The sequence below is a fragment of the Hippopotamus amphibius genome, chromosome 4 (genome assembly GCF_030028045.1).
Source record: "Hippopotamus amphibius kiboko isolate mHipAmp2 chromosome 4, mHipAmp2.hap2, whole genome shotgun sequence".
NCBI lineage: Eukaryota > Metazoa > Chordata > Mammalia > Artiodactyla > Hippopotamidae > Hippopotamus > Hippopotamus amphibius.
The window spans coordinates 153729011-153753868 of NC_080189.1; the positions used below are offsets into that span (position 1 = coordinate 153729011).

Sequence of the window (24858 nt, forward strand, 5' to 3'; positions counted from 1 at the left end):
TGCCTTCATTCAATTATTTTCCCGTTGACATCTTTCTCTGTCCTTTAGAGAGCTCCTGTTCCTGTCCTTCAGCAAGCTCCTGCTCTGCATCTTTCTAAATGACACTTTTTTTTTCCCCACAGAAAAGCTATAATTTTACTTTTTTGTATGTGTGACTAACCTCTCCAACTGAATCCCTGGTTTCTTTTCTGCAATATATAATACTTATGAAGGCTTATTTTTCAAATCAAAACAATATTTTGTTCAAAACTTTGCCACCATCCCCACTTTAAGATGAGGTATGTTTTAGTGACAGATCACTTGAGATGTTTTTATAATTGGCTTACCTAATAATTCATATAGCCTTAAGCATGAAAAACCTTTGAAAACTAAAACTCTGTATAGGAGTTCTAATAGCCAGGATCAAATGTCAATTTGTATTCATTCCAAAGAAGGAGTTGGGTTGCTGACAGCATTTCAGAGAGCGCCACCATGAGACTATAGTGTTTTATTTAGTATTACAACATGGCCAGTTAGTGTGACAAGGAAACCTACTTTGGTACCCAAGGAATGGCTGGTTGTGATGATGGGCAAAAGTCAAGATGCTTATTGCCTAATGGCTGTTCTAGCATTTCCACGTTGACTTTGAAGGTGAGGAAGGAAATAGCACCACTGCCAGCTGTAATCTAAGGAACTCTTCAATCTCACTCCAAAGCAGTACAAAATAGAAGAAGTTAAAAGTCTTAACACATGCCCATTTTTCAGGAAATCCTATGTCATCTGCTAAGAAGGAGGAATCCTGGTCCTGTTCCCTCAGGTCCTTGTCACGTTAGCTTTTTGATAGCTTCAATCCACTCTGAACGCTCAGCCTTGCTGCTGGCCTGGATATAATAGTGTGTGTCATCCTTAGTAATCACTTTGAAGAGATTTCCCTGGACATTTCCTTTAACCCCTAGGCAGGAAGAAAAGAAGAATCAGTGACTTGTATATCCATGTCTGCTTTCAGCTGGGAGTAGCTAAAAGTCAATTGAGACATAGACAAAAACACATATAATGAAGTTTTCCTTAGTACAAATGTATATGGTTAGGAAATCCCACCAGATGCATGCTTTCCTATCTTCCTCCCGTCTGTCCCCCTCTCCCTCACCTGTGCCTTAAGGCCTGCCAGTGCTATGTCTGGGCGTTTCTGGAAGCCCTCTTGGCCTGCCCTCTATGCTAACGACAGGTCTAGTCACATTCACATCAAAGAGTCCAGTATGTTTATGTTAAAACCAGGGACAGATGTGGGATGTGACTTGAATTGTTTAGCTACTTTGACTCAATCTCTACATCCATAAATTGAGAATAATACTATTTTCCTACCTTTACCGTCCATTGTGAAATTAGTGTGATAATAGATATTAAAGTGTGCTGTCAGTCCTTAAGCACTATGGTAAACTATTGTTCTTAGGTAGAAGCTTATGGGCCAGTAAGCACAGAAAAGGATGGGAAAGAATATTAAAGACAAGGATTATTTAGTTGTTGTAAAACACTAAGAACACTCGCCCTTTCTCTAATCCTGAAATTGGCTTCAAAGCTCACACCATTCATCATCTCACTGAGAAAACCCTACTCGGCTCCCACAGCTTAGCACTTCATCAGCAGAGCCTTACTGAGAGCACAGGCCCCTGCGATCAGGCCAGGGCCAAAGCTGCCCTTACCAGCAGGGACGCCGTTATCCTCCAGAGCAGACACGAGTGAACCACGAAGAGAAAACCCGCCCACTGGCCGGTTCTCTTCCTGCAAAGGAAAGGAAACCTGATTAGGCATTGTGTGAAGACGCAAAAGAAGAGTCACACTCTCATCTATAACCACCCTCAGTCAGGCCTGCTAAAGTAGCCTGTGAGGACTTCCCTGGTGGCACAGTGGTTAAGAATCCACCTGCCAATGCAGGGCACATGGGTTTGATCCCTGCTCCGGGAAGATCCCACATGCCGTGGAGCAACTAAGCCCGTGCGCCACAACTATTGAGCCTGCACGCTAGAGCCCGTGAGCCACAACAAGAGAAGGCCGCACAATGAGGAGCCCGTGCACAATGAAGACTACCCCCACTCGCTGCAACTAGAGAAAGCCCGTGTGCAGCCACAAAGACCCAATACAGCCAATAAAAATAAATTAATTACTTAAAAAAAAAAAGTAGTCTGTGAGAGTCATTTTGTAACAGAAGATGACACTGAACTTGGACATCACGTGGCAGTTATCTGCAACCAGTGAGGAAATTCGGGCTTCATTCCACAGCCAGCAGCAGTAGCGCCACACCCCTCCCCGTCTCTCGGCCCTCCCTGTGGTCTAGCAGGGTCCGGGCGGGGGGCAGCAGTAGGGGGCTGCTTCAAGCTCCTTAAGTTTCTCGGCTTAGGGTGGGGTTCCTGGCTGAAGCTCAGTGAGGGAGGAATGTCCATTCTTATTTCAAAAAACAAATGGAAAATCACACGTCTACCAAGACAAGGCTGAACAGGCTGACTAAAAGGACATTTTTCTTCCCTTTTGATTGGAATTAGATCAACCCAGCATGCAGTAATACTTATTATCTGAAACTCAGAATTATGGCTTAAATATTACATGGTAAAAGAAATCTTTCGAAACACTGGTGGGGACGAGAGGCTGAGGGGGCAGAATTCATGGACTCTTTGGGCAGAAGGGGGTGAAAGAGGCTGGAAAGCACCACTCAGGAGTCTATCAGCCCACCTCACCCTCCCTCGCACACAGCCAGCTTTGGAGAAACTGAAGGATGCTTTTCCTCTCAAAACAATGTAGATCCACCGAGCAGGGCGCACTGGGCAGGCAACAATGTGATGAGAGAAAGGAGTGGTCAGGCTGTGAGGGGTAGCTTGCAGCGTGGAAGGGAAGGCACAGTGGCTGGGAGTCATGGTAGGGATGCCGGGAGGAAGGGCAGAGGTGGAGCCAGCTGCCAGCTCCGCTCTGGAGAGATGCATCTGGAAGCAGGACAAGGCACTCACTTTGGAAGGGTCGTAGTAGTGCAGAAAAGCTGGCTCCTTCCTCAGAACAAAGCGCCGCACCTTCCAGTTTTTCCTCTTGTGCCCCTGCGGCAAGGAAAGGGTGCAAGGCTCATTGGTGACAGCTCTCGGTCACTTCCTCCCACCTCCGGGCCTCTAACGCCAAACCTCGAACCTCCCAGCCAGCCTGCTCCAACAGAACTGCTTTCTAAAAAGAGTATTGGAGACCCAGGGATCACAGTGACATGTCATGGACGTCCCCGCTCAGCGACACTTCACCAACAGCACTGTCACCTTTAGTCGAGGCGACAGAGCCAAAGAGGGTCCGTGCTGAAAGAAAGGGGGAGCACTGCCTGGACACCACTCAGGGCGCACAGAGGACAGGGAGGTCACAGGTGTCAACTGGACTGAGAACTCACAGGCAAACTTGAATCCAAGGGCACCAACTTTTAAGTGTCAACTCAGTCCAAAAACAAACCTACAGCTATAAGTATATGTGCACTTATATACAGTAAAAACCATGTTAACATTCTGCATCAGAAGAAGAGTAAGACACAGAAAACAAACTTCTGGTGACCAAAGGGGAAAGGGGGTGGGGGAGGGATAAGTTAGGAGTTTGGGACTAGCAGATACAAACTATTATACATAAAATAGATAAGCAACAAGGTCCTACTGTAGAGCACAGGGAACTATACTCAATATCCTATAATAAACCATAATGGGAAAGAATATGAAGAAGAATATGTATATATACGTATAACTGAATCACTCTGCTGGACACCAAAAGCTAACACAACCTTGTAAATCAACTATACGGCAAAAAGAAGAAAAAAAAAGGTTAAGAAGTGATCAATTATATGTTAAAACCTAAATGTGGAAGATGAGGCCGTGCGCGTGACTGCGGCTTCACCCCTAGATCACAAAGCCTCCTTAGCGCTCTCGTCTGGAACACCCCGAGGCCACCCCACACCCTCCTCTTCTCCCAGGACCTCCCGACCTCCCGTCACCAGACTCCCTCCAGACCCAGCAGAGGCGGAGCCCTTGGAATAAACAGGCAGTTGCACGGATGGTAAACAATCTAAAAGCAGAGGCGGATCCTGATCTGCAAGAAGCAGGTGACAATGATGACGAGAGCTCCAAGTAGACGGCAGTGGTGCTGAGCAGCGTTCTCATCCACTGTACAGACACACACATTCACATCGCGCGTAAGAAGCACACAGACACGAGAGGTGCGTAGGAGGCTGGCTTACACCTCACGGGCCGGGACGTGGCAGCTGGGTTTGCCGGCACGGGTGGACATGCCGCAGGTGTGACTGTGTCCCGGCTGCCTCCTGCTTGGTAGGAGCAGTGGCCATGGTCAGTTTTTAAACACTGAGATTACACTGCAGAGTTTCACCTTCAACCTACTGATGTAGGTGGAGAAAATACTCATCAAGGGGGCATGCAGAGTCCCACAAAAGCAGGCAGAGACCCCAGGAAGCCTCGGGGAGCAGAAAGAAATGTAGAATGCCAATCGGTAGGCAACGCCCCTCCAGACAAATAAGTGAACTGGGCAGTGACACAGGCATTGTCTTCTCAGGCTGTGATCATTACTTGTGCATACCTTTTCCCTGAATGCCCCCTTGATACCTTTTCCCTGAATGCCCCCTTGTCTGGGACTCGTGTGCGCGCACGTGGGCACATGCATACCCCTTGATTTGCTCCCTGTGGCCGCCGCTAGACCCTGACTTTAGCAGATTCTGCTACAATTAGTGCCCTCAGGCAGTTTCAGCCCTTCCCACCCTTTGTGGGGATTCCTGCCTCCCCCAAGTTTGAGAACTGTCCATCTCCTCCCTGCTCCTAGGCGGCCATACCTGCTTGGCCAGATAGCCTTGTTTTACCACTGTGCCACTTAACTCCATGGTGCTGAGGCTGATTTCTTCCTTAGGACTTGTCTTCTTCTTGTGGCTCTCAGCCTAGGGGGAAGGAGAGAGCGAGGACTCTGTTACCAAAGAGTCCCCGTTCCAGGCTATGGGGGCTCCCACGGGAAAAGGAACACCCTCCGTACAGAAACCCCACTCCACCTGGCGGTGAAGCTGTTCCCCTGAACCTTGGCCTCTCACCCATGACTGTGGACCCCTGCCTCCTACTCTGTTGCCTCTTCCTCTCTCTGCCCCTGTGGCAAGAGGAACCCACTCCCTAACTTACAAAAGTGTACAGGGCTGTGGAGTCATCCAGGAACTGCTCAGCCAGATCCCCAGAGCGAACGGCTCCCAGGCTTCGGGTGCCTACTGGCCTAAGGAAGTTCTCCTCCATGAGCACGGAGGCCAGGGTTACGGCCTCCAGACGGCTGGCTGCAAAGCTGTTGGAGATGAGCCAGTCCACCAGGGAGGAGCCTGCATCAGGTCAAGGGCAGCATCGGTCAGACGACAGGCTCCAGACCAGCTTCCTCAGTGGTGCTTGGCTGTGACCTCCTTGACCTTGGCCTCTTGGGCAGCCTTGAACAGCCTTGGGACTCTGCCCTAGAGCAGACCGAAGGCCACACCTTGCTGCCCAGGGCTGTGGCCGCACCCATGTGTGGCCATCTCAGTCCAGCCCCTTGGCTGGCAGGCAGCTCTGGCCTCAACCCAAGCCGGTCAAGTACACTGAGTCCCGGATCACCAAGCCCCAGGTTTCCAGTGCCTGGCCCGGCCCCCGAGAGGGGAGGCTCACCTATGAAGGTCTTTTTGTAGGTGCTTCCCTGCTCCATGTTGGGGCTTGGCCGGATCCCGCTGCCGCTGTCGTGCATCTTGTCCACAATGCAACTACACGGACGAAAGCAAAGGAGAGGGACCCTTGTCACACTGACAGGTATGAGGGAGGGTCCAAGAGTCACTGCTAAGGGTACAAAGCTCATGGCAAACGGTATGATACACATTGCAATAAAAGGGGGATTCCATTATGCATCAGAATTTGAGAGGTAGGATTTGGGGATGTTTCTTTTTCTTATTGGTCATCTAAATGTTCTAATATTTCTACACTAGACAGGTATTTCTTTCATAGTAGAACTAATGAGCTGTGGCTTTTAATTTAGAAACAAAAGAACGTACAGTCACCATGGTTTAGCTGTGCCCTACTTGCACAATCAAGATCCCAGAACCTGGTATGAAGTTTTTTTGTGAACCCAGGAAGTTCTACTGCCTGGAAGGTTAGAGGGTATTTCCTGCAGATGGGCTGATGTAACAGTTTCCATGATGGGAACTCCTTTCATCTGTCCCCTACTTTATAGTATCACCTCCACCACTGACCTGCTTTCCTTCTGTTCTGTGGGATGATTCCTGCCACCAAAGGAAGATCTTTTCTCATTCTCTATTTATGTACTTGGGCTGGAAAGTCCCTGAGATGAGACTTTTATTCCCATTTGCATGAGCACCTAGAGCGATGTATGGCATGCAGCAGGCACTCAATAGCTGTTTCTTGAATGAATGAATAAATGAGTGCCTGGATGAATGGATGGAGAATCCCACAGAGCAGGAATGCAACTGCTACCAGAACACATTGTTCTTGCCACCAGGCTGCAAACAAGACTAATGACTTGGTGAGCAGAGATTCCTGGGGAGCTGCCACATAGCCCTGAGCACGCTGGCTGAAACTAAACAGAGGGTGTCAAGATACTGAGGGGGGCAGGAGCAGCAGAGGCCCCAAGAGATTACCAGGGCAGTTAGGTAGGGCCACTCCCAGGCAGAGAAGACAATGTAGACAGGACAGTGACAGCAAAAGGCCCTGAAGCACAATGGTGCTACCAGTCAGGCCTGTGTAGCAGTCACAGACCCCCTTCCACCTCCCCGCTCCATACCCCTCCTCCCTCACCCCTGTTCCTGCTGGGCACAGACAGAAGAGGCTGCAGCAAAGCCAGGTAGGGCAAGGGCAGGACCCAGGCACTCACTGCAGGCTGATGTGAGGGGGCAGCTTGAAGGAGTTTTTCAATATGTGGAGTTGTTGGACCTTCCCTGGCTGCCCCGCATGAATAGCTCCTGTTATCTCGAAGGCCCAGGCGTCCCTTTCCTCTCGAGAACAGGCCTCCAGGAAGTATTCTGTGGATGTTTGAGTTTTCAGCTTAATGAGGAGCTGTGGGAAGAGACAGCCAGTCAGACCAACAGGCAAGAGAATGCTGGCTGGGCAGCAAACATGACGGAACCGAAGCGAATCTGGGAGGCCAGTGGTCCAGTGACTGCCGAATGCCCGACCCCTCGACCACAACCCAGCTGGTGGTCTTTGAGGATCCTCTGTACACCTCCAGTGATGGGGAGCTCACTCTTTCCCTTTTGGACAGACTCATTAGAATAGGGTCTGCTTCCTGGGCACTTGGTCTCTCTGCTCCTGATTCTACCTTCTCGAACCACTCAGATTAAGCTCACCTCCTATGACAGCCGCTGTGCTGAAGTGGGAAATGCACAGGCTTCCAGGTCAGACAGATCTGGATATTTAGCTATGGACATCTGGGCACATTAAAGGACCCACTGACCCTCAGTTCTTTCATCTGTCACTTGAGGCTATTAACGCCTACCTCAAAGGAACTGTTAATTCTGCTTCTTTTCATCCTCTTTTTAATCAGGACTAATCATCCCAAGTCTTTCACACATTCCTCATATGATACTGTTTAAACTTTCTCAACCAGTTTACGCCCTGCTAAATGTTCTGCAGTTGGTTCAACATTCCCATTAAATATGACCCTTGGAATGGAACAAACTGCTCCAGGGAAGGTCTGGGGGTGGGATGCAGGGCGGCATGGGTGACAGCCTGAGGTTGCATTGGCAGTGGTAGCCTCGGGGCCCCAGGAACTCACGCTCAGTGCAGTGAGCTGAGAGTCTTTTTCAGCTGGGCCACATCTTCTCCACCCTTTAAATGTGCATTTAGGGTTTTTTTTCAAACATTGTGGGATTCTGCATGTTGACCCTACAAAATGTCATCTGAGTAGACTGGGCCTATTCTGTCTCATGCTGATTCTGTTTTCCAATGTATGAGCTCCCACCTCGCTTTGCTTGCAAACTGCATCAAGTCCCTCATCTAAACAGAAAACATGGCAGATAAGACAAGGCTGGCTCATGGTCCCAAAGAGCACCGTGCAGCTGTCCCTCCAAGTTAACATGGATCCACTCACAACACTGTGGGAAGATGAGTTCAACCAGCTCCCTGTCAGTTTATAGTTCGCCATGTTTTGTAGACATTTGTAGCACATTTATTTATTTATTTTATTTTTATTGGGGTATAATTGATTTACAATGTTGCAATAGTTTCAGGTGTACAGTAAAGTGAATATATCTCCACTCATTTTTAGATCCTTTTCCCATATAGGCCATTACAGTATTGATTAGAGTTCCCTGTGCTATACAGTAGGTCCTTACTAGTTATCTATTTTACATATAGTAGTGTGTATATGTCAATCCCAATCTCCCAATGTATCCCTCACCCTCCTGACCCACCCTGTAACCATACGTTTATTTTCTACATCCGTAACTCTATTTCGGTTTTATAGATAAGTTCATTTGTACCCTTTTTTCAGATTCCACATATAAGCAATATCATATAATGTTTGTCTTTCTCTGTCTGACTTATTTCACTCAGTATGCGAATCTCTAGGTCCATCCATGTTGCTGCAAATGGCATTATTGCAGTTCACCATTTTAATGAAAGGATCTCAGGAGAGACTATTAACTTCCACATGAAATCCAGACACTCTTTTACAGCTTCCCTAATTAAAAATAAATTATACACACACACAGGCACACACATACATGATATACTTTATAACTTGTTCTTAGTGAACCTACTGACTCCTCTTGGCTTCTTCCAGCTCAAGTAGTCATGACCCATGCAGAGGACAATCTACTTGAGAATTTTTGGAAGAATTAGCATGAAACTCACAATTCTAGCTAGCAGCTTGTTTCCTTTTCTGAAATGTAGAACCAAGTTTTCCTATCACCAGCCCGCTCTACCACCACTTCTCTCTACTCTTAAAGACTATGAAGTGGTATCAGGTCAACAAGTTAACCTAAAAGTTCTGGGATTTAATTTATTGAGACCTAGAGTCTTAAATGCACTTAGAAAACTAGGTTTTCCTCTTAAAATTGTCGCACTTATCTGTAAATCTTTCTTTTTTATTAAACATTTATTCAATAAACACTTACTAACCATCTACTATGTGCCCAGACATTGCATCTGGTCTGATGAGGCTACAAGGAAGAAGATGCAGACCCATGTCTTTTATCAGGCTCAGTGCTCCCCAGCCATCTCATCCCCTCCCCAACAGAGAGCTACCCCATCTCTTTTCATGAGAGGCATTGCAGTGGAAATCACAGAATAACATTTTACTTCTGCAGCCTCTTAGGCTGGAACGGCATTCGATGCCTCCCTCTCCCTTGCCCTCACCATCCAGTCAACTAGGTCCTGTCAATATTTCCTTCATGATGTTTCCTTGTGTTCATCCCTTCTTTCTGCCTCATTTCATGCCTGATTATTTTAACAGCTCCTCTTGTTTTCTATTTAAGAAAAACTTTAAACTATAAAAGAATACAAAACAAATACCAGTAAACCCACTACCCAGAACTGACTATCATTAATGTTTTCTTATACTTAGAGGATTCATCAATTGGTCTAGAAGAGTCAAAGAAGAAAAACATGGCAAGAAAGAAGAAAATGCTAAGACCCCTTCTTTATGGAACTAGTCATCTTATTAGGAACTGAGCTTAGGTCTCATTTTGGTCTTCCTAAGAGAGTTTTCACCAGTCCCTTCTCCCAAGCAAGACCTCCAATGGCTCCCTGTTACATGCCCCTGGTCCCAGCCAATCTCCCAACACTCCTTCAGTGAACATACCCTTTGGCCACAGTGGCCATCCTCATCTCCAAATCTATCCCTACCTGCCCCCTCACTTTTACCCAAGACCTTCTACCTGCCTGGAACCTCTGCTCTTTCTTCTTTCAGATCTTTGCCCAAATGTTTATCCCTCTCAAAGCTGTACCTGCGCCAGAGAGCCTATAATGGCATTTTCCTCCCCTTCAGTAATATATTGTTCGCTGTGGCTAATAATGGTTGTACCAACATTTAGAACTCTGAATGTTTTCCAAGTAACCACTTGCTTTCATAATAAGATCATTAGCTGAAAGAAGCAATCTTACCATTTTCTTCCTTGATGCCTCCAAACCTAGCAAACTTCTTGGCACTTAATGGGCCCTCAGTAAATGATTAATTCAGATTCGTTTTTGATGGTACAGTTGAAGCTGCCCTTGGCTTTTGGAACACGTACCCCCTGGGGGATGAAAGCCATCCTATGGAACCCCAAGTGGCGTGATTACGCACATCGTGTAGTGCCTCAGAGCCTGCGGGGGGCTTCGACCCCCCAGTGCCTTCATGACCCTCATCACGGCCGTGAGAGAGGGAGAGAGTCAGGTGTCATGACTTTACCCCATTTTATAGATGAGGAACGAAGGCTCAAAGAAGTTCAGTTCCTTGCCCAAGGTCACAAGCCTGGGATGTGGTGCAGCCAGGATTTGAGTCTAGGTTTTTCAGTAACTCAGCTCTTCCCATGATCCACACCACCGTCACCAAAGAGGTCGGAGACGGGAGGGTCCAGGGAGTGGGAAAGAGGAGCTGGGAAGCGGTGGCCTTCACGTACCGGTCGGTTTTCATACTCCAGGCAAGGGCAGGTGATGATGCAGCCATCTAGAAGGATGCGGCCCTTGGGAGGAGTCACTCTCCGACCCCCCTCAAGCTTGTAGTACAGCAGCATGTTCTGCCGAAGGATGAACCATCGCACCTTCCAGTTGTGGACGATGTGACCCTGAAGACAGACAGGAGAACCATGAGGTGAGGTGGCTGAGGAGATGACCTGGTGTTCACGGAGAGGTGTCCCATTGCACAGGTGGCCAGACTGTGCCATGCAACCAGCTCTCTATTAAGGGGACAGCATTCTCTCTTTTAGCCTAATTTAATTTTTTTATTTTGAAATAATTTCAATTCACAGAAAAGCTGAAGAAAAGTATAAAAAACGTTTTTACAAAACCATTTGGGTTAGTTTTTAATATGATGCTCCAATCACTTCTCAATAGTTTATTGTGTATCTCCTACCAAAAGATAAAAAGGGTATTTCTAACAACCACAATACAATCATCAACATTAGGAAATTTACATGAATATATTATTTTCATCTGTTCCACAAACTCCATCCAAGTTCCACCAATTACCCTAGCAGTGTCCTTAAAAGCCAAAGGATCCAGTTCAGAATCATATGTTTTATTTTCATTTTCATGAAGAAAGTGTGAGCTTTGGATCTCTATGTCATCTCTTTTGCATATGTAACAAAGACCTTTGGCACTGACATTCTAGTTCCCATTTGGTCTTTTCTTCTGACTATAAGCCTTGAAAGAAACTGTAAAGTAAACAGAAGAGAATATACTACTAGTAGGAGACAGCCATTGTTAACATTTCGTATTTCCTTCTGGTCTTTTTTCCTTTTAGTTTTTACTTTCTAGTTTTTTAAAAAAAAATCAGGATGATGTCACATATATGAGTTTTACTTTCTGGTTTTTCTTTTGCTGACTTTGCCTGGTATCTTCTCACACCATTAAACTTTTGTGTGTGTGTGCGCGCGTGTGTGTGTTTGTTTTGTTTTAAGCTCTTTATTGGAATATAATTGCTTTACACTCTTGTACCAGCTTTTGAGGTACACCAAAGTGAATCAGCTGTATTTATACATATATCCTCATATCCCCTCCCTCCCGCGACTCCCCCCCACCCTCCCTGTCCTGGCCCTCTAAGGCACCACCCATCATCGAGCTGATCTCCCTTTGTTACACAGAAACTTCCCACTAGCTATCTATTTTACAGTTGGTAGTGTATATATGTCTATGCTACTCTCTCACTTCGTCCCAGCTTCCCCTTCGCCCCCCACCCCCAACCCTGTGTCCTCCAGTCCATTCTCTGCATCTGCATCCTTATTCTTGCCCTGTCACTGGGCTCATCAGTACTATTTTGTTGTTGTTGTTAGATTCTGTATATATGAGTTAGCATACAGTATTTGTTTTTCTCTTTCTGGCTTATTTCACTCTATATGACAGACTCTAGGTCTATCCACCTCATTACATATAGCTCCATCTCATTTCTTTTTATGGTGAGTAATATTCCATTGTATATATGTGCCACATCTTCTTTATCCATTCATTTGTTGATGGGCATTTAGGGTGCCTCCATGTCCTGGCTATTGTAAATAGTGCTGCAATGAACATTACAGCACATGTTTCTTTTTGGATTATGGTTTTCTCTGGGTATATGCCCAGTAGTGGGATTACTGGATCATATGGTAGTTCTGTTTTTAGTTTTTGAAGGAACCTCCAAACTGTTTTCCATAGTGGCTGTATCAACTTACATTCCCACCAACAGTGCAGGAGAGTTCCCTTTTCTCCACACCCTCTCCAACATTTATTGTTTCTAGATGTTTTGATGATGGCCATTCTGACCAGTATGAGGTGATACCTCATTGTGGCTTTGACTTGCATTTCTCTGATGAATAGTGATGTTGAGCATCTTTTCATGTGTTTGTTGGCCATCTGTATGTCTTCTTTGGAGAAATGTTTATTCAGGTCTTCCACCCATTTTTGGATTGGGTTATTTGCTTTTTTGGTATTAAGCTGCATGAGCTGCTTGTATATTTTGGAGATTAATCCTTTGTCCATTGCTTCATTGGCAAGTATTTTCTCCCATTCTGAGGGTTGCATTCCTGTCTTGTTTATGGTTTCTTTGGCTGTGCAAAAGCTTTTAAGTTTCATGAGGTCCCATTTGTTTATTCTTGATTTTATTTCCATAATTCTAGGAGGTGGGTCAAAAAGGATCTTGCTTTGATGGATGCCATAGAGTGTTCTGCCTATGTTTTCCTCTAGGAGTTTTATAGTGTCTGGCCTTACATTTAGGTCTTTAATCCATTTGGAGTTTATTTTTGTGTATGGTGTTAGGAAGTGTTCTAATTTCATTCTTTTACATGTTGCTGTCCAATTTTCCCAGCACCACTTATTGAAGTGGCTGTCCTTTTTCCATTGTATATTCTTGCCTCCTTTGTCAAAGATAAGGTGCCCATATGTGCTTGGGTTTACCTCTGAGTTCTCTATTCTGTTCTGTTGATCTTCCTTTCTATTTTTGTGCCAGTACTATACTGTCTTGATCACTGTGGCCTTGTAGTATAGTTTGAAGTCAGGAAGCCTAATTCCACCAACTCCATCTTTCCTTCTCAAGATTGCTTTGGCTATGCAGGGTCTTTTGCGTTTCCATACAAATCGTAAGATTTCTTGTTCTAGTTCTGTGAAAAATGCCGTTGGTAATTTGATAGGGATTGTGTCGAATCTGTAAATTGCTTTGGGTAGTACAGTCATTTTCACAATGTTGATTCCTCCAATCCAAGAACATGGTATGTCCCTCCATCTGTTTGTGTCTTCTTTGATTCCTCTCATCAGTGTCTTATAGTTTTCTGCATACAGGTCTTTTGCCTCCTTAGGAAGGTTTATTCCTAGGTATTTTATTCTTTTTGTTGCAATGGTAAATGGGAGAGTTTCCTTAATTTCTCTTTCTGCTCTTTCATTGTTAGTGTATAGGAATGCAAGAGATTTCTGTGCATTAATTTTGTATCCTGCTACTTTACTAAACTCATCAATTAGTGCTAGCAGTTTTCTGGTAGAGTCTTTAGGGTTTTCTATGTGTAATATCATGTCATCTGCAATGAGTGACAATTTTACTTCTTCTTTTCCAATTTGGATTCCTTTTATTTCATTTTATTCTCTGATTGCTGTGGCTAACACTTCCAAAACTATGTTGAATAATCATGGTGAGAGTGGACACCCTTGTCTTGTTCCTGTTCTTAGCGGGAATGCTTTCAGTTTTTCACCATTTAGAACGATGTTGGCTTTTGGTTTCTCATATACGGCTTTTATTACGTTGAGGTAATTTCCCTCTGTGCCCATTTTCTGGAGAGTTTTTATCATCAATGGATGTTGAATTTTGTCAAAAGCTTTTTCTGCATCTACTGAGATTATCATGTGGTTTTTATCCTTCAATTTGTTGATATGATGTATGTATCACGTTGATTGATTTGCATATATTGAAGAATCCTTGCATCCCAGGGATAAACCCCACTTGATCATGGTGTATGATCTTTTCAATGTGCTGTTGGATTCTGTTAGCTAGTATTTTGTTGAGGATTTTTGCATCTATATTCATCAGTGATATTGGCCTGTAATTTTCTTTTTGTGTGACATCTTTGCCTGGTTTTGGTCTCAGGGTGATGGTGGCCTCGTAGAATGAGTTTGGGAGTGTTCCTCCTTCTGCTATATTTTGAAAGAGTTTGAGAAGGATAGGTGTTAGCTCTTCTCGAAATGTTTGATAGAATTTGCCTGTGAAGCCATCTAGCCCTGGGCTTTTGTGTGTTGGGAGAGTTTTAATCACAGTCTCAATTTCCGTACTTGTGATTGGTCTGTTCCTATGTTCTATTTCTTCCTGGTTCAGTCTTGGAAGATTGTACTTTTCTAAGAATGTATCCATTTCTTCCAGGTTATCCAATTGATTGGCATATAGTTGCTTGTAGTAGTCTCTCATGATCTTTTGTATTTCTGTGGTATCCGTTGTTACTTCTCCTTTTTCATTTCTAATTCTGTTGATTTGTGTCTTCTCCCTTTTTTTCATGATGAGTCTGGCTAATGGTTTATCAATTTTGTTTATCTTCGCAAAGAACCAGCTTTTAGTTTCATTGATCTTTGCTATTGTTTCCTTCCTTTCTTTTTCATTTATTTCTGATCTGATCTTTATAATTTCTTTCCTTCTGCTCACTTTGGGGTTTCTTTGTTCTTCTTTCTCTAATTGTTTTAGGTGTAAGGTTAGGTTGTATATTCGGTATTTTTCTTGTTCCTTGAGGTAGGACTGTATTGCTATAAACTTCCCTCTTAGAACTGTGTTTGCTGCGTCCCATAGGTTCTGGGTTGCTGTGTTTTCATTGTCATTTGTTTCTAGGTATTTTTTGATTTCCTCTAACTTCTTTAGTGATTTTTTCGTTTAATAATGTATTGTTTAGCCTCCATGTGCTTGTATTTTTTACAGTTTTATTTCCTGTAATTGATATCTAGTCTCATGGCATTGTGGTCTGAGAAGATGCTTGATATGATTTTAGTTTTCTTGAATTTACTGAGGCTTGATTTGTGACCCAAGATGTGATCCATCCTGGAAAATGTTCCATGTGGACTTGAGAAGAAAGTGTATTCTGTCGTTTTTGGATGCGATGTCCTATAAATATCAGTTAAGTTGAGATGGTCTAATGTATCATTTAAAGCTCGTGTGTCCTTATTTATTTTCTGTTTGGATGATCTGTCCATTGATGTACGTGGGGTGTTCAAGTCTCCTACTATTATTGTGTTCCTGTCGATGTCCCCTTTTATGGCTGTTAGCATTTGCCTTATGTATTGAGGTCACACCATCACACTTCAAAACATGTCTTTTAACGGCCACTAGGTGGATGCATCGTTTACTTGTTCATCTCCAGTTGTCTGTAACTAAGGTTGTTGCCTTTTCTTCACGATTAAAAACAATTCTGCAATGAATATCCTCGCACATAAATTTTGATCTGCATCTCTGATTTTTTCCTTTAGGATATATTCCCCAAAAAGACTATGACTAGTTGAAGGATGTGGGCAAGTTGAAGCCACAAATTGTTAAGGACCCTAACATTTCTACCTAGCCTGGTGTGACAGGCCTAAAAGGGGAGTTTGGGGGGGCTCTCGGGTGTGTCATGGAACCAATGGACAGGATAGTCAGAGGACAGCAGAGAGTCTGTTTCTGGAACAGACCAGTGGAGGAGGGATCATCTGCTGAAGAGTCAGAAAGGAACGGTTTTATACACGCTCACTGAAGCAAGTTTCTTGGCATGTTTCCCAGAACAGAGCCCAATTAGGGCTGGATTCTAATCAAGAAAGATGCACTTTATCTGAATCAGAGACTGTCCCCGATGCACTGGTTTCCTGACCCAGCATTTATTAATTTCAAAGGCCCCTTCCGTTCTCACATCTGTGGTGCTGCAATTCTGTTCCACACTCAGCATGTGTGCACTGAGTGTGTTAGGAAACGGAAAACTGTCAAAGGAGTTGACTGTGTGAGCACTGGTCTACGCTAAACGGAATATACTGTGGCAACTAAATACAACTTTGAACAAAGTTAATCTGACAAGGGTTTATTCATGGGACTTCCCTGGTGGTGAAGCGGTTGGGAATCCACCTGCCAATGCAGGGGACATGGGTTCGATCCCTGGTCCGGGAAGATCCCACATGCCATGAAGCGGTTGGGCCCGTGCGCCACAACTACTGATCCTGCACTCTAGAGCCTGAGAGCCACAACTATTGAGGCCACGTGCCATAACTACTGAAGCCTACACACCTAGAGCCCGTGCTCCTCAAGAGAGGCCACTGCAGTGAGAGGCCGGCTCACCACAATGAAGAGTGGGCCCCGCTCCCCACAACTAGAGAGAGCCTGTGCATAGCAACAAAGACCCAATGCAGCCAAAAATAAATAAATAATAAATAAATAAATCTTTAAAAAAAAAGAGTTTATTCATATGCCTAAGTGTCACCACGTTCCATGGTGAGCGAGCTGAGCCCATGGGAGTGCTGATATGGTCAAGGTGAATTTTACAGTTTTGCTCTGTCCACTCTGTCCTGTACCAAGAATCCACATCATGTGACAGCTGTCCTTGACACGGGCAGACGCATTTAAAGAAACGACGATTCGGCTCCGACTCCTGAGCAATTACAGTCCTGTACTGCCCTTCACATGGTCCAGACTCAGGTCTCCTTGCCCAACAACCCCCTGCAGAGGGGCTCCTGGCACAGTATTAGCAGTAAAGGCAGGACGTTGCTGGCACACGGGCGTGGCTGGTGCAGAGAGAGGAGAGGAGACTGCCCTCTAAGTGATGGCATGGGGTCCTGCATGCAGCAGAGACGGGAGGGGGCAAAATCACCTTAGAGCTTAAAATTGAGGTGTTCTGAGTTGAATTATGCCCCCTGACTATTCATATGTTTAAGCCCTAACCTCCCACGACCTTAGAATGGCACTATATTTGGAGACAAGACATTTAAAGAGGTGATTAGGGGCTTCCCTTGTGGCGCAGTGGTTAAGAATCTGCCTGCCAATGCAGGGGACACAGGTTCAAGCCTTGGTCCGGGAAGATCCCACGTGCAGCAGAGCAACTAAGCCCATGTGTCACAACTACTGAGCCTGCGTGCCACAACTACTGAAGCCCATGCACTTAGAGCCTGTGCTCCGCAACAAGAGAAGCCACAGCAATAAGAAGCCCGCGCACTGCAATGAAGAGTAGCCCCCGCTCTCTGCAACCAGAGAAAGTCCGCACGCAGCAACAAAGACCCAACACAGCCAATTAATTAATTAACTTAAAAAAAAAGGTGATTAGGTTAAATGAGGCCATTAGTTGGGCCTTAATCCAATCTGACTGGGGTCTTCACAAGAAGAGGAAATGTGGACATGCAGATATCAGGGAGGCAGGCACACAGAGCAAAGGCCGCGTGAGCGCACAGCAAGCGGTGCCACGCACAAGCCCAGGAGAGACACCTCAGAGGAAACCAAACCTGCCTACACCTTGACCTTAGACTCCAACCTCCAGAACTGTGAGACAACAAATCTCTGTGGTTTAGGCGGTCCTGTCTGTGGTATTTTGTTACAGCAGCCCTAACAAACGAAAATAACAGGGAAAGGAGAAGGGTGTCTGGAGATGTTAGGGAGAAAAGTGTAACCAACAGATGTTGAGAAGAACAAACCAATACAGAGATAAGGCTGTGTCTCCTGGACAAAACACTACATTTCCCAGAATCCCTGGCATGAAGGAACAGGGGGTGGCCGGGCTGCTGCCAATCCTGTGCGTGGGGGGCTTCGATACATGTTTCGCAGCCACCAAAGTGGCAGGATAGCGGTGGAAGGACAGGTTCTTCTGACACCCAGTCCCCAGTTACCAGGGACAAGTGACAAACAGTGTCGGCAGTGATGTTTCCCCTAGGAACATCTGGCAGTGCTGTTGGATATTTTTGTCTGGCTGCATCGACCCGGCCCTCCCAAATATTCCTGAGTTACTTGATATTTATTATTCTCTATGAAATCCCATCTGTTGAAACTTGCTAGAGTAGACTGCGTTATGAGCAACGAAGAATCCAGACTGCTAGCAAAGAAGAGTGATCTGAGAAAGGCTAATGAGATAGGATCTACTACGTAGGTAGAAAATGCGAAGCAGCTGGTGACTTCACTGTGGCCGGAGGGGAATCCCTGAAGACTTTCCAGCAGGATGACAAGCTTAGGTTCTCATGTTAAAAGATCACCAGCCACACTGCAGCAGAACAGCTGAATAAGTTCTGCCAGACTGGAGTGGGCAGCTCAGCTGCAGGTTCCTGTAGTAATCCACAATTTGGGAAGGAAAGCCCATTAGCCCTGCTACAGATAAACTTAGCGGGCATGAGGGACTCATCCAAAGTCAGCAGGCAAAGGGTGTCAGGTGCCAAACAACAGTGGTATAAGCTGAAAAAGAACTCAGGCCTCCCTTCACCTGGGCATCTTCTTCCCTCTCCAGGCTCCTTGTCTGTAAGTGGCTGGCTGGGACCAGAGGTCAGTTGGACCATGAACGGCTTAGAGCCCTTTTAGGGGGAAAGAGGAGAGTCCATAAATTGGGATGTAACCCTGGGACTGGGCTTAAGAAGCGCAGAACGTGACAGCTGGAGGACCCTTTGAAAAAGCCTATACTCTACTCCCTAACTTTAATGAGGAAACTGAGCCCCAGAAAGGCCTTGCCCAAGACCCTACAATCCCAGAGAAGCAGCGATGGCACCTGTTGTGGGTTGAATTCTGTCCCCCCAAAAGATATGTTGAAGTCTTGACCCTGAGGACCTGTGAATGTGATCTTATTTGGAAATAGGGTCTTTGCAGAGGTAATCAGGTTAAGATGACATGGTATTGCATTGGGGTGACCCTAATAACACTAATATGATTGATGTCTTTATATGAAGACAAAAATTTGGACACTGAAAGACACACAGGGAGAAGATGGTCATGTGATCACGGAAGCAGAGATTAGAGGGATGCATCCACACGATGAGGAACACCAAGGAGTGCCTGTGTGAGGTAATAGAAAATACGTATATTGGTCTCTGCCCCTGGTTCTTGGTACAGAGCTCCTGAACCCCTTGTGATTTCCTGGGTGATTGGGGTATCTTTTGTGCTAACGAGGCAACCCTGGGTGGGCTCCTGGGCGCGGGCTAGTCACTGCAAAGATCACACTATGAGTAGAAGCTTGGAATTTTCGGTCCCCAACCCCCATTCTCTTGAGAAGAGACAAGGGCTGAAAATGGAATTCACAATCTATCATGCTTACGTGATGAGGCCTCCATAAAATCCCGGAAGTGTGGGATTTGGAGAGTTTCTGGGCTGGGGGACATGGGGGTGCTGGGAGAGTGGTGCACTCACAGAGGGCACAGAAGCTCCGGGCCCCTTCCCACATACTGTGCCCTACACATCTCTTCCATCTGGATGCTCATTTCTTTTTGATCACATGCTTTAATAAGCTGGTAAACATAAGCAAGTGTTTCCCTGGAACCTCTGATCTACAGCCAATTGGTCAGCGTACAGGTAAGAACCCAGGCTTTTGACCGGTGTCTGAAGCATGTGTGTGTTGGGGGATGGGGGAGGGTTGGAGAAGCAGTCCTGTAGGACCGCACTCTTAACCTGTGGGATATGATGCTGTCTCTGAGTAGATAGTGTCAGAATTGAGTTACATTGTATGACACACGCCAGGTGTCGCAGAGAATAGCTTGATGTAGGGAAAAAACTCCAAATATTTGGTGACCAAAAGAGTAAGATGTGTTGTTGTAAAAGTAAAGGAGCCAGAGGTAAGCCCAAACACATATGGGCACCTTATCTTTGACAAAAGAGGCAAGAATATACAATGGAAAAAAGACAGCCGCTTCAATAAGTGGTGCTGGGAAAATTGGACAGCTACATGTAAAAGAATGAAATTAGAACACTTCCTAACACCATACACAAAAATAAACTCAACATGGATTAAAGATCTACATGTAAGGCCAGACACTATAAAACTCCTAGAGGAAAACATAGGCAGAACACTTTATGGCATCCATCAAAGCAAGATCCTTTTTGACCCACCTCCTAGAATCATGGAAAGAAAATCAAGAATAAACAAATGGGACCTCATGAAACTTCAAAGCTTTTGCACAGCCAAAGAAACCATAAACAAGACTAGAAGGCAACCCTCAGAATGGGAAAAAATAGTTGCCTACGAAACAACGGACAAAGGATTAACCTCCAAAATATACAAGCAGCTCATGCAGCTTCATACCAAAAAAGCAAATAACCCAATCCACAAATGGGCGGAAGACATAAATAGACATTTCTCCAAAGAAGACATACAGATGGAAAACAAACACATGAAAAGATGCTCAACATCACTATTCATCAAAGAAATGCAAGTCAAAGCCACAATGAGGTATCACCTCACATCGATCAGAATGGCCATCATCACAAAATCTGGAAACAACAAATGTTGGAGAGGGTGTGGAGAAAAGGGAACTCTCCTGCACTGTTGGTGGGAATGTAAGTTGATACAGCCACTATGGAAAACAGTTTGGAGGTTCCTTCAAAAACTACAAATAGAACTACCATGTGATCCAGTAATCCCACTACTGGGCATATACCCAAAGAAAACCATAATCCCAAAAGAAACTTGTACCATAATGTTTATTGCAGCACTATTTACAATAGCCAGGACATGGAAGCACCCTAAATGCCCATCAACAAATGAATGGATAAAGAAGATGTGGCATATATATACAATGGAATATTACTCAGCTATAAAAAGGGATGAGATGGAGCTATATGTAATGAGGTGGATAGACCTAGAGTCTGTCATACAGAGTGAAGTAAGTCAGAAAGAGAAAGACAAATATTGTATGCTAACTCGTATATACGAAATCTAAAAATGGTACTGATGAACTCAGTGACAAGACAAGAACAAGGACGCAGATGCAGAGAATGGACTGGAGAACTCGAAGTTGGTGGGGGGTGAAGGGGAAGCTGGGACAAAGTAAGAGAGTAGCATAGACATATATATACTACCAACTGTAAAATAGATAGCCAGTGGGAAGTTGCTGTTAACAAAGGGAGTTCAACTCGAGGATGGATGATACCATAGAGGACTGGGATGGGGAGGGTGGGGGGGACTCGAGGGAGGGAGGGAATACGGGGATATGTGTATAAAAACAGATGATTGAACTTGGTGTACCCCCCAAAAAAAATAATAAATAAATAAATGAAAAAAATAAAATTAAAAAAAAAAAGTAAAGGAGGGACTTCCCTGGTGGTGCAGTGGTTAAGAATCTGCCTGCCAATGCAGGGGATGCGGGTTCAATCCATGGTCAGGGAAGATCCCACATGCCGCAGGGCAGCTAAGCCCGTGGGCCACAACTACAGAGCTCACACACTGCAGTTACTGAAGCCTGCATGCCTAGAGCCCATGCTCCGCAAAGAGAAGCCACCACACTGAGATGCCCACACACCACAACAAAGAGTAGCCCCCACTCTCCACAACTAGAGAAAGCCTGTTCATAGCAATGAAGACCCATCACAGCCAAAAAAAAAAAAAAAAAAAAAAAGTGAAGGAGACTCACAGGATAGAGAAACACACCAGTAGGGAAGAACTAGGTTTTTCCCACATAGGAAGGAAAAGTCTGAGTATTTCCTTTACAGCCTGCAAACACCAGAAACAAGAGACAAGGAAGGATTCTCCCCTGCAGGTTTCAGAGGGAGTATGGCCCTGCCAACACCTTGATGTGAGACTTCTAGCCTTCAAAACTCCTTTTAGCCTTCTTGCTTTTTAATTCCAAGCAAAATTTTCCCTTACTCATATACCATTTATATTTTTACTTTTTGGATTATAATATTATAAACATTTTAAACATCTGCATAACCATAATTCACTTGTAATCATTTGTTTAGTTAGGGGGACATGTAGGTAGTTGCTAGTTTTTTCACTACATAAATAACACTTTGTTCCTCAAGCTTCCATGGCATTTCCTGAGGATAGAGTCCTACAAATGAAATTTCTAGGCCAAAGTGTGTTGACCCTGCCATGTCATCTTCTGAGTGTTGTTTGAGGTATGAGCCAGGCAGCAACACCTGCTGTGCTTCAGCTGCTCCTTCAGGGAAAAGCAGCCCTACCCACTCAGATCTGCCTGCCTTCCCCTCACCCTCCTTTACAGCCAGGCCAAGTGAGCACCTGCGTTTTTGCTGGGAGCTTCGCTTTTCTTGTCTGGGCTGGATTAAGAGCCAAGTGTCTCATGCCCCTGCCCGTCCTCTGCCTTGCCCTCACGGGCCATGACTGTTCTGTACTCTGGGTTTCCAGCCTGGGCCCTGCCACGTTTCTGGACCATAAACCCTCCTGAATCTGTGGAATCCCCCAGTCGCAGCCCTGCACCTTCTCCAGTGGACAAAGGGCTGCTGTTGCCAACCAGGAGGAAAAGGCAGATGGGGGAGAGGGAAAGTCCCACGGATCAGTAGGCAGAGACTGTTGGCAGGGGCCAGGGGCCCCATTCCTCACCTTGCAGGAAAGGGTGTGGCTTCTGCTTGCCTCAGGGTCAGGTTCCAGCTCCAAACTTTTGTCTTTGGGTTTGGCTGGAATGTGCTTTAGGTATTTCAGCTAAGCCCCTCTGTTGGCTTTTGGGGCCATATCTGTTGACTGTCCTCACTTCTCTGTACCCTGGACTCCCTACGCTGCCACCCTGCACTGGGTGGCCCGTCTGGAAGAGAACTCACATCCTTCCATCCCTCCAGCCCTCCACCGACTCTGCGTGGTGGTGGTGCAGAATCATGTAAGGTAACCCTCAGGAACAGGGGGATGCCCAAAAGCACCCATCTGAGAGGGTCTGTCCTCAACAGGCCCCTACCAGGGCTCAGCTATTCTGAAAATCAATATCAACCGGCCCCTACCAGGGCTCAGCTATTCTGAAAATCAATAATGTCCACCAAAACCCCTGCCCAGCCCCCTCTCCCTCTCACCTCATAAGCTGCAGGAAAAGTTCCCCACAGGTGTCTCTCTGAGGGGCAGCTGCCTCTACAAACCGTGAGGGACCAACCTAGCACTTTAATCCCAGTGGCATGAAACGGGCGTGGAATTTTGTACCTGCTTGTATCCACTCTGACCCTTGATCCGGCACAGCCTCTTACACCTCCTCCTGCTTACAGTTCTGAGCAAACAACACACCGCCCTCCTATGTCAAATAATGTGTAAAATACCACGGCTACATTACTTACTGAACCGAAAATGACTTGAGACCTCAGGGTTGATCGGGTGGCCAGGGGAGGCCATGGGACGGACAGTCCCTTCACCCCTCTTCATTCATCACCCTCCCAAAGCTGTAAACTCAGTAGAAGGGCCAAAAAGCTCATCCCCAGATTTTAGGCCCTGCCTTTAGTTTAGCATAAATGTTTAGTATGAACATCAATGTCAAAAGAATTTTTCAAAATCTAATTTCCTCTTGCAGCTGCTTTTTCATTCCTTTTCTACCTTGATCCTATATGTCGGGTTTCTGTCTGGACTCCTGCTGTGGGAAAGGCCACGTGGGGTGACGTGGAAGGAATGAGGATGCAGGTTCCAGTCTCAGCTGTTATTAACTCTGGGAAAGCGATCTCATCTTTTGGTGCCTCCGTTTCCTCCTCTGTAACAGAGGGATTGCAATACCCACCCTGTGGTGGGCAGGAAAAGGTTTGGAGTCCGCCTGAGTGGGTTTGATCCTGCTCTATTCCCCGCTAGTCCAGATTCTGAGCAAGCTACTTCACCTCTTTGCGCTCTGTTTTCCCCTTGGAGAAAGCGGGGTGATATGGTACCACCGACCTGTCGGACTGTTTGGAGGATTCAAAGAGACAATGTCCAGGACTGGTGTCACAGTACGGGCTTAAGAAACACAAGCTTCCTCCTTGCTCACAGGTTATTGTGAAGAATATAGAAGAGGATGCACTAAGTGGACGGGCGCTGGGGACTACAGAACACACTTTTGTTGTTTTAATACATCATATTTAAATCCTATACGCTTCGTATTTCAGTAAGTTGTTTTAATTAAGATGTCCACTACGGTAGCCGCCCCCCGCACCCCACACGCACCAGCCAGGCGGGATTCTCCCCCTTGCCTGTGCCCTGGCCCCTCTTTTCTGTCTACGGCTCACGCCCCACCCCCGTCCACCCGGCCCTCCCCACCAGCGGGGCCCCGGGCCGCCCGATGGCGGCTCAGGTGAGCCGGCGCCCGCCGCGGGCCCGCCCGGGGCTGTGTCCGGAGAGGCTCCGGCGCGCTCACCCTCTTGACGAGGAAGCCCTCCTTGAGCACGCCGTCCTCCATGCGGCCGCCGGCGCGCCCTCCCCGCTGCGTGGTCCCGCGCCTCCCGCTCCTCCGCGCGCCGCCCGGCCCCGGCTGCGCCCAGGAAGCACCTCCGGCCCGGCGCCGCCCCCCTGGCCCGCGCCCAGAGCCCGCGGCCGCGCGGCCTCCCGGGCAGGAAGTCAGTCCAGGTCGGGATTTCTGACGTGGTTCCCCCGGTGAAGGTGCCCTGGGGTCCGTGGTTTGTACTCAGGATGCAGCGTCTTCCAGCTGTTCGAGTCCCGCCCGGGTGTCGCCTCCCGCAGCCTCCCCCGCCCCGGCTCTCTCCATCTAGGTGCCTCCAGCGCGCTCTGCGCCCCTTACTCTTCCCGTCTTGGCCCATCTTCCTCCACTCTCAGCCTTAACCAGGTGCCTGCCGGGCACTTAGTACGTTGCTGACGAATACTTATGGAATGAAGCTGAACCGAAAGGA

General features: G+C 46.3%; 1 protein-coding gene across 2 annotated transcripts; it reads right to left on the reverse strand.

Moving 5' to 3' along the window:
- Positions 1 to 403: 403 nt before the first annotated feature.
- PLEK2 (pleckstrin 2) lies at positions 404 to 24858 on the reverse strand. Of its 2 annotated transcripts, XM_057731392.1 has the most exons (9): positions 24369 to 24858; positions 10604 to 10768; positions 6877 to 7058; positions 5664 to 5755; positions 5160 to 5347; positions 4826 to 4927; positions 2976 to 3059; positions 1680 to 1758; positions 404 to 931 (listed from the first exon to the last, which is right to left on the reverse strand). In XM_057731392.1, exons 1-9 carry the CDS (start codon positions 24408 to 24410, stop codon positions 804 to 806), a joined length of 1062 nt encoding a protein of 353 aa, XP_057587375.1. In that variant the 5' UTR covers positions 24411 to 24858; the 3' UTR covers positions 404 to 803. The 2 variants fall into 2 exon arrangements, with proteins under 2 accessions (XP_057587375.1, XP_057587377.1); XM_057731394.1 differs by lacking the exons at positions 10604 to 10768; positions 24369 to 24858 and adding an exon at positions 10107 to 10575.

Bases quoted from the DNA above. Each gene is read 5' to 3' on its own strand.
- PLEK2 (XM_057731392.1), bottom strand. From the start codon at position 24,410: ATGGAGGACGGCGTGCTCAAGGAGGGCTTCCTCGTCAAGAGG. The intron at 5,756-6,876 runs GTGAGTGCCTGG...TCGTCCGTGTAG, and splicing joins CCCCCTCACATCAGCCTGCA to TTGCATTGTGGACAAGATGC. The intron at 3,060-4,825 runs GTATGGCCGCCT...TCCTTGCCGCAG, and splicing joins AAGGCTATCTGGCCAAGCAG to GGGCACAAGAGGAAAAACTG.